This window comes from Parasteatoda tepidariorum, chromosome 4, assembly GCF_982258835.1.
Source record: "Parasteatoda tepidariorum strain Cologne lab strain chromosome 4, Ptep-v5.0, whole genome shotgun sequence".
NCBI classification, from domain to species: Eukaryota; Metazoa; Arthropoda; class Arachnida; order Araneae; family Theridiidae; genus Parasteatoda; species Parasteatoda tepidariorum.
This window is the reverse complement of record NC_141758.1, coordinates 73372578-73383049: the sequence shown is the minus strand read 5'-3', so window position 1 is coordinate 73383049 and position 10472 is coordinate 73372578. Positions and strand designations below refer to the sequence as shown.

The window sequence follows — 10472 nt, the reverse complement described above, 5'->3', positions numbered from 1 at the left end:
TATTACAAAACCATATTTTTATTGTTAATTTTATCAAAATCATTATCAAAGTGCATCGGTAAAAATTACCGTGCTCTTTGGTAATCCCGTAGCGCCAGAAACATGGTAAATTTTACCATTTTTTGGTTGCTTTGACCACACTTTTTTTTCTCAGTGTAATAATGATATGCTAAGAATTTAGTAAACTGTTTACATTTTTAGTTAGCATGCAACTCAGTGTGGAATATTTTGAACCACATTATCAGGAAAAATATCTGATTGAACTTGATTATAAGACATTTTTTCAATATTTTTCAATATTCATTTTTTTTTTCAATATTCATATATCTTTTTCAATTTGAATTTAACTATGGATGAAATTTACACCGAATTAAGATTGAAGAAAACTTTGACTATATTATGCTGCATTAAACTGATTTTTTTCTAATGTAATAGCATATAAAGCTATGTAATAGTATATAAACTAAAATCAGTAAAGGTTTTGATAAAAACAAAAAACTAATATCCATCCTATTTGCTTTTTAAATCCCATAAAACACTATTCAATCACTTTCTGAATTTGAAGAAGTAAACTTATCTTATTTTTGATTATTCAAACCGTAAGAATTTTGTTGAATTTGATTTCTTGACTTCACTTCAAAAATATTTCTCGATTTTTTTTTCTCAGAAATATTTTTCACATTTTTATTTTATATCAAGTCAATAAAAAAATTTCAAATTTAAATTTCTCTTCGTTTTGTTTCTTTCAGCATGCGTCAAGCGAGGTCTTTTTGCTATTTCTCAATTGTTTCTTTTATTGTACGCCCTTTATATTAAGTTCATCTCGGGACAAACCTCCAATGCTTGCATAGTTCAAACATTCCTTAACATCAATGTCATTAATAACAGAAAACATAAGCGAGTAATTTTGACAATTCCAAAATCACGGAACATAATTGCTTAAACATCACATAAGAAGATAAATATACCAAATTAATCTTGTAATTAATGTATCGCTAAAAATTATTTTTAAAAATTTTAAATGGATTGACGTCATCCCTGTGAGCTAATATGTCAGAATTTTTTTTCCATACTTAAAATCACTTTTGAATATTTATTATATTTTGTAATACCTTTTCTTATATTGTTATTAACTATATAAAAATATTATATAGAAAATAGAATTATTTTCATTAAATATAAAAGTTATGTAACTAAATAGAAATATTCTATGTTTTGAGTTAGGTTTTATATTTTACTCATATAAGTTGAATATTTTTCAATAAAAAAATGTCAAACCAAAACTTTTTGATGAACCTGGATTTTTGCTAATGTATAAATATTTAAGAACAAAGTTGAATAAAACTTTAAAAATGTATTTAGAATTTTTTATACAAAAAAATACACTATAAAAACCTTTCAGCATTTCTTCATTAATAGACAGATGCCTTGAATAATCGTAGCATAATGAATTTTTATCATCTGAAGGCTAAACTAAATAATACAAGATTTTTAATGAAATAAAAAATGCTGATACAGTATCACGACAGAGACTTTTTCTTTCTTTTTTACTTGTATTTTATAGTACGAAAAAGAAAACTTAATTTTTTTATGCTGCAGGTGATCTTGCAATTACATTTTAAAGTATATATTTAATTTTTCATACATAATTTGAAAGCAACAGCCTGTTTGTTTTTTATCATAAGTAAACAGAAACCTAAAATATTCACAATTGAAAGTCTCCTTTGCTCGTATAATTGCTTGCAGACTATAACTTAATATTTTATATTGCAGGTGATTTCGGAATTATATAATAAAGTTTAATTTTAAATTTTTATTCTAAGCTTGAATGTAGAAACCTGCTTGTCTTTCACCATTAATAGACAGGAGCCTTTAATATTCATTGCCTAAAATTTTTTTATTGTCTGTATAACTCAACTTAATAATAAAGATTTTTTAATGAAAGTGAAATTGAATACATCTACTACAGCATCTGTGTGATAAAGTCTTTTGATCTTTCTCTTTTGCTCGTATTATAGAGTGCAGACAAAAACTTACATTTTTAATTTGCAGACGATTATTGAATAATATCTGAAAGAATAATTTTAATTTTCCTGCGAAATTTGTTTGTAGAAACCTTTTTGTTTTTTACCATGAAATAATCGTAGCTTAAAGAATTTTTATCGTCTGCAAAACTGGGCAAAGTAATGCAAATTTTTTAATGGAAGTCAATGAAGATTTCAATGAAGATTCTCTCAACATCTGTAACCATTTAATAAAACACACAGATATTTCAATGAAAGTGAAAATGAATTTCCATGCAGCATTATCTGTGTGATAGATTCTCACTTTCTCTATCTTTTGCTCTTAATAATAGCGTGCAGACGATAAAACTTTCACTTACGTAGAAACAAAGAAACAATCGTTAATGGTCGTCATGTTCGGAATCGAAAGAAAGGAAGCGATTTACTACCTTACTCTCCCTTTCTTTAAGCAGGTCAGTAGTGATCAGCTACAAAAAAAAATTACAACACGCAAAAACCCAAAAATAAAACATCGGGGAAAGTTTAAGGCGGCTAATCAAAAAAAGTAAATTCGATCTATCTATTTATCACGGCGATAGCCCCAAATAAGCTTCCAGAATGTGTCCTGCGGGCAGATCATGCTTTCTAACAAGCAATAAAGAAAGGAGTTGTTTGGGCTGTGGACGAATTGATCTAGTTAGATAACACCGGGCTATGGCGGGTGTACCCTTAAATAATATGTGTATTCAAGGTTCACCAACCCTTCCTCAAGAATTACAATCAACAAGTCGGACCACGTGCTTAACTGAAATATCCTTTCTCACTTTTTTTTGCGTTTGGGCAAGGCTAACGGGCAATTGTCAACGAATTTCCTGCGCAAAATGGGTATTTAAAGCTGTTGTTGTTCTTTCTAAAGTATCAGTATTCTTTTGGATTTGATCCAGTTTGATACCTCTTACCTCCTCTCGAGATCTTCTAACACTTGGTAAGGATTACTACATTACCTTGGATTAAAACTTTGGATTAAGATTAATAACATTTTGGACTTACCGCAATATGGATTATGCCTTGACCCACGGACTTTACGATTCGGTGCTCGGCCACAGTTTTAGTGTTCGACTTCTTAGTGAAAAATCACGTGCTGTTAAGAATTAGAATCTCACTATAACGTATATGAGATTTTTTTTCCATAAGGAATTTCCAGTTGTCAGACAAGCATTGCATGGAATATAACACTCCCTTATTGTGGATATGAGTCTCTTGAATAAAATGGCTGCTAAAACTAAAGGAAACTTTGTAATAATTTTTCTAAAAGCAGTTTCCATAAAAATAAGTTTAAAGTTGCTTTTAGCTTTACGCATAGCAATTTCTTTATAGTTCTCTGGTATATTAAAAACGATTGCGTTAAAATTAAGAGAAAACATTGCTTTCAGCACTATGTGCAGCAACGCTTATAGATCTATTCAAAACTAACTTTAGTTTTCAAAAGTTGAAAAAAAAAGTTGCTTTTAGTATTATATAAAGCAATATTTATAAATTGGTTCATAGCAGAGAAAATACTTCCACAGAACTAACGGATTTATTTAAATAATTTAGTTTCACCTATTGCTGATTCGATTTTTATTTATGAAATTTATTAATCCGCTTGAAGGAACTGAAAAATAGATCCTTATATATGTTGGTCAAGGCACAAAAATTACCATAAAGCGATTGTTTAACAATGGTTAGGGTCTAACAAAAATTCTTGAACTTGAATTCAAAATTCAATATATAACAATATTAAATCACTTTATTATAATAGTAAATTTTATTAATTTTCATAAAATTAATACTTTTTAATATTTAGTTCTATTAGCAATTAGTAATTTATCTCTCAAATTTGAATTAGTTACTTGCAAACTAGTTTAATTCGTATCAATGTAATTATGTATGCATAAAATATATACATAAAAAAACTAATTTCAAAAAGCTAACTTCAACCATAATTTTTAAAACTGTATTTTTAAATACAGATTATATTAGACTATTTATTTATTCTTGTTATGATAGCATTATAATTAGCAGCATAAATGTTTAAAAATTATTATTTGGAATTGCTTGAATAAGCAAATATCTAACGATTTGAAATTAATTGATAAGAAATGAAGTATTTAAATTTCAAGTTTATAATTTTTATTAGATCCAATAATATAGGTTCTTAACCTTCAACTATAATGTTTACTGTAGTCATTCAAATTAGTTTAGAGAATAGATTTAAAATTTAAAAAGAATAGAAATTTTGAAAAAGGAAAAAAAAAGCTTTTTTAAATCAATATATTAAAATTATGTATTTAAAATTTGTATTTCAGTATTTATTTTATCAAATTTGTATAAAACATGAATTTGGCTCTAAGTTGTGCTAAATATCTATTCAAGCAAATTTATATGAAATGATTATTGCTATAAGACAATTGATAATTACCTAGTTTTTTATTCTACATTTCTACTAAATAAATTTAACCAAAATTCCGCTTCAATTAGTTTTAATTAATATTCGCATTTTTTCATAAATCTAGCATCCATAAATGTTAAGATGATTAAAAAAGCTGGAAAATAAATTTCATTAAATGTTTACAAAATTTTGATTGAAATCTATGTAATTAATAAACTATTTAGAATATTACACAACCTATACATTTCCAAAAATAGTTGATAATTTCCCAATAACTAATTCTATTTAACTGCTTAAATGATAAAAAAAAAAATCTTTTCTTTTTAATACTCACCTTCTTTTTGTAAATGAAACAGCAATAAGTGTTATAAAGGAAGATAAAATAAGCTTTTAAACTTTCTCGCTTGACTAGTCAAGTGATGAACTGAAGTGAAACGATCATAATGAGAAGAATAACTCAATTGAATGATATAACGAGATAAATATTTTTAAGAAAACTTTTTTACTCAAACAATACAAAAGAACAATACCCGAAAAAATAAATCCCATAATTCTTTTCACTTTTTATTGCGCGTAATATTAGGAAGTTAAATGGACTTTAAAATGCAATAAATATATTTTTGTTCAGTCTACAATATACTCGATTATTATAATGCCTTTAACTGCAATTTTAAAAGATGAAAAGTGTTAATAAAATTTTTTTTAATTGATGACTAGTGTTAGCAAAATAAAAGACTTAATAATTTAAAATTATATTAAATATAAATTTTTGTTCATATTTCGTTTGGTTTCGGTGAAGATAAATTGTCGAATGATATTTTACAATGTTATAAATAGCCCATCATTACATAATATTATATAATGATTTATATAATATCCTTCATATTATGTAATCACTTACTCTAATGTTATTTCATTTTTATAGAGGCTTGAAAATTGAAATCAGAGTATACAATGTCTTAAAAAGTTTAAATGTTTCAACACAAGTTGCTTTTCACTAAAACAATTTTTAAATTAGCTTTCGTTGGGATTTATTTTTTTTAAAAAATGCATAGTATGTATTATAGGTCCTAAATGTCGTGCATATATTATAAAATATTTTAGTGCTTTCATTTTATGTGTTTTTTTTTAATTCAATACTTGCATTTTTAAAGAATAACTTTAAAAATCACGATCATCATTATAAACCTTATTTTTATCATCATTTATTAGTATCTTTTTTGGAAACTTAATATATATCCTTAAAGTTATTTCATAAAACGCAAAACTTGTTATAAAAATTAAAACAAACATTTCTAAAATATATTTTCTGACTTTTTATTAAAATATTTATAATCAGACGAATATAACAAAAATAACAGACAGAATTAATTACAATATAGAATGAAAAAATACGCTAATAAAGTTTTTTTCTACGTCATTAGAACAAATATCTCACATTGTTGCCAAGTTTAACCACATAAAATATGCTTAAGTAAAATGGTAAATGGATCAGAAAATTATCTGATAATTCAACGAAGCCACTGTAGGCAAACTCATAATCTTCCAAGAATAATTTCTGTGAAAAATAATGAAGATAAAAGAATTTTTTTTAAAAAAATATTGGTTTTAATGTATAACTTTGGAAAAAATTACATGATATTATAATTTCACTTACTTTTCACTACTATACGACCACAACTGAAGGTATCAAACATCAGTTATAAATTTAAATTAAATTGTGACATTTGTTTAAAGCAACATTTTGACACAACAATTAATACTCATATTCGAATGATTAGAAATGAAATTTCATTTAAAATCATCCTATTATTTTTTAATATCGCATACTATTAGCTTCAATTTGATAAAATCTTTTCAAAAAGTTGAGTCGTGTATTTTAAATCCTTCTTAAAAAATCATTCAAATTTGATTATTCAAATCATTCATACGCAACGATATTTCTTAAAAAATTGATCATAATTTGTAAATTCTCTTTTGGCAGCAGTAGTCATGAATCAAAGAATGATGGTAGCTGTTTTGCTTGGATTGGTGATGTGCGCCGTAGTTGTTGAGCATGTAGAAGCTGGTGGCGGAGGACTCAGATGGGCTAGACTTGCCAAAGTATTCCTCATTTCAAGAGCTTTGAAGGGAAAGAAGATCTACCTACCTGTCCCACTCCCCCTCCCAATCCCTCTCTTCAAGGAAAACATTCACCATGAGCCAGTTCCGTAAGTTAATCTTTTATAACTCATGCTATTCCTTTTCAACTATTTAAATTTTTTCGACTTGACTCGATCAAACTTTTAATCAGATTTGACATTTTACGAACTTGAACTCAGCTTGTAGCGATAGTTTTAATTGCGGACCAATCGGTTGGATTCCGTTAGTTTTTTTTTTCTTCCAGAAAATGTTGATGAAAGTTTTGAAAAAAAGTTATATATTTAAATGTAAAAAAAAAAGAAGTTTAATTTGAAAAAGCTTTTTCCGTTTTCAAGTGTAAGTTATCAATGGAATGTAAAAGTTGGCAATTTTAAACATTAAACTAATTATTTAACAAATTTTTAAAGTACTATTCATTGCTTTCCTTTATAGCTTTTAATTTATTACATATTTGTATTCATAATGTTTTATATATTAATTTGATCTTGGGAAAATTACAATACTTTCTGTATTTCTTATTAAGATAAACTAAGGAAAATAATCAACAATCTAGTGTTAATTGACAAAAATTGTATAGTTAACAATTTAAACCTTATATCGGGATTGGTATTTCGAATATTTACGTTCGATAGTATATTTTTAAAAATAATTTCAATGTTATTTTCTTAGTGACTCTGTAGTATCTTGTAAATATCCCTGTAATATATTTTAGCCCTAAATATCTCTGTAATATATATTCTCTGTAAATATTTTTAATGAGCAAGTTTCATAACAGAGCAAAAGTTTTTGAGTATTTTAAATCTAAATTGTACTTAATGCAAGTGAAACATTTTCATCCTCTTATTCATATCTTATTCCTATAAATAATTAAAAATAATCAGAAAAATTATATTCTAAGGCTGCCAAACGGCATACATTTCAAATTTAACTTTGTAAAAATGTTTATCTAATTTTTTTATTGTAAATTAATAACAAAAATTAAAACAAATTTATAATGATTAAAACAAAAAGGGAAAATTGTGAAATCGAAGATTCGTGTAAAATTTTAAATACTAGTCAGGTATCCTTTTAATCAATTTATCTAAAAAAAATATTTTAATTTTTTAACTAAAATAATCTTTTTGAAATCTCATTATTGCTCAGAAGTCACGTGTCTGACCTTTAACTATCATCTCTAAAACAAATCTATATACAATAAAACAAACTAATTTATAATATTATCATACTTGACTTGAGCTTTGTCAACCCTTAAAACACATGTTTCATACTCGGAGAAAAAGCAACTATAGAATAATAAGCTTATAAAACCATTCACATAAAATCCGAGCTTATTGCCATTGTTTTTGTTTTAAAGCCTTCTTATTCAAGGATTAAAAATAAAATCCTGTCAGCATAAATGCAGTTCCAAAACTGTGTAACCATTCTCTTACACTCTCAAAAATAAAACTCGTACTTGTGATGATTAACTTTTTGCCTTACCTTTCGCGTACGGCTGGTACAACAAGTGAACCAAAATGACAGGCTTTTATATGCCGTAAGCAAAGAGTTAAATCATATTTCATTATTTTTGAAAAATTTTTCTTCACGAAATCACATAATTGTTGACGAAACGTGAACTCTCAAATGTTTGACGAAACTATTTCCCCCTCATCGCTTTCTAAAGGGAACCAAAATCCGCTGATCAAGCAATTTTTATAAACTTTGAAGCTGTTTGAATAACTAGATGACACAGAAAGTTAGTTTCCTCGTTCATGAAGCAAGATTCCCGTTTTCGTTAGTAAATTTCGTCCTGGTAGCGACAGAAAGTACACTCGCTTTTACTAATTTTATTTTATGTTGCAATTGCGTCAATAGATAAATAGCGTTAAGTCTAATGAAATCCATATCCTCAAATTAATCAAAATAGTAATTTCTTCAATTTGACGAAATGCTCGCCCGGCACATTTTGCAAGAAATAGATTCGACAAATAAAAAATTTTTGGGAGAATAACTACTTTTGTAGTGTAACCAGACCGAGCAAATGTGAGGATTAAAGCAATCTAAATAATATTATGTCATTAAATCAAATTGAATGACAAATGCATTATTGATATTTAAAATATTGATTTTTCATTCTAAATCCACTAAATTTACATTAGTTGTGTTAAACAAAATGTAGCGTAAAACCTAATGTTTCTGACATAATTTGCATCGTCAAACAAGAGACTTTTAACAATTTCGTCATTTTGATGAAATTATTACCGAATAAATATAAGACTAAATTGAATCAAATTTAATGATAAATATTTTGAATATTGATCCTGTATTAACTACCCATTAAATGCCTACATTTTTAGCGTCCATTCAATAAGTTAATGATATTCAAACTATTGATCTCGTACTATGCCATCCATTAAAGTGACATAAATTTTTTGTCTCCTTCTAGCGTCCATCATCACACAAAAGCTGTGATCGGTTATGGTCTTGAACAGCCCCATCATGGCGGACATGGAGGATATTATTAAGTACTCAACTAATAGCCAACCATATTTAGTACGTAGTCATGTGTTGTGCTCACTGTACAAAAGCCAAACAAGTACAACAGTATCACTATGTTCATGTATATAACAATAATAGAGCGATCGCTGTATTAGTATTCTAGACAACTCATTGTTAAATGAGGGTTGCAAAACCCCACACATCACTGACTCACCTGTACAATTTCTCATTTGTTCACGAAGGATCATCAATAAAATATCTTTTTTTTACGTACATTCGCTTACAAGTCTGATTTATTAAGAAAGTTTTCTATTTACACTTACAATTGTAGCTTAATTGAAAATCAAGGCATTATTTAATGACACAATATAAATATAAATGGTAGATCTTAAGTAAAAACCAAACGAAATTTCCAAAAATAAGAAAGTCAGCAAAAACAGTATTTCTTCAGACGAAACGTAGCCCTGCTAACATGCTAGAGTCTTTCTCTAGTCGGTGGTTCAACCAAAAATTGACTGTGCCCCGAGGCCGCATAATTGAAGAAAATTAAGAATAAAAGCACAAAACCTCGAAGATTAAAGTAAAAAGCAAAATCCAAAGAAACAGTATTACATTTAAAAACACACAAGCCAAAAGTTTTCTGAGAAAAATAAGTCGACATAAAAGATCTACAAATAGAAAGTTACAGTTAAAAAATAGCCCCCCCAAAAAAATTAGTTTCCAGATCTTTGTAATCCAAAATAAATAAATTAATTAATTAATAAAACTCCAGACTAATTTTGTTGATATGCTTATTTTCGAAATTTCGTTTGGTTTTCATTTTAGCTATCCCATATCGATTTTTGTGTACTACAGACAATTTTGGATTAATGCCACTTTTGGCACTTTTCCATTTTGACTTATTGTATTTAAATTTTGGTCTGTCTTCATTTTGTTTAATTTCTTTTTTTTTAACTTTTATTGGACATCATTTAATGAGGTCTCAATCAGTTACATATATAACTTTTTCAAATAATTAAAGAATACGAGAAATTTTCATTATGATAACTGTTCATTAAAAAAAAATCAAATATCGAGATTACTTATAGTCACAAAAACTGTCCTTTTCAAAATTTATCATACGCCATAAATTTAAATTAATTCATCTTAATAACTAATGAATTGTATTGAATGTGTTATTTTGTTCATAATCATTCATAAGTTACAACTAGAATCTGTTTACACTTCGAGCAGAAGCAATTTTAAAGCAATAGAAAGATAAGTAATCCATTTTGAGAACTTTTAATGTTTTTTTTTAGTTCTAAAACTTAAAGAAATAATCGCTTCATATTTTTAATTTTCAAGTAATTATCTTCAGCATAGTTATTTAGGAAAAAAAGTTCTATTTTATACAAGAAGTTGCCTTCCCAAAAAACTCA

The 10472-nt window shown here is 26.8% G+C and overlaps 1 protein-coding gene across 2 annotated transcripts; it reads left to right on the top strand.

The window, feature by feature from the left end:
- Window positions 1–2833: 2833 nt before the first annotated feature.
- Window positions 2834–9327, top strand: LOC147811060 (uncharacterized). 2 transcript variants are annotated; one of them, XM_087160380.1, is made up of 3 exons: window positions 2834–2988; window positions 6419–6644; window positions 9002–9327. In XM_087160380.1, exons 2-3 carry the CDS (start codon window positions 6427–6429, stop codon window positions 9078–9080), a joined length of 297 nt encoding a protein of 98 aa, XP_087016506.1. In that variant the 5' UTR covers window positions 2834–2988; window positions 6419–6426; the 3' UTR covers window positions 9081–9327. The 2 variants fall into 2 exon arrangements, with proteins under 2 accessions (XP_087016506.1, XP_087016507.1); XM_087160381.1 differs by having other exon boundaries at window positions 2923–2988; window positions 6422–6644.
- The last annotated feature ends 1145 nt before the right edge of the window (window positions 9328–10472 follow it).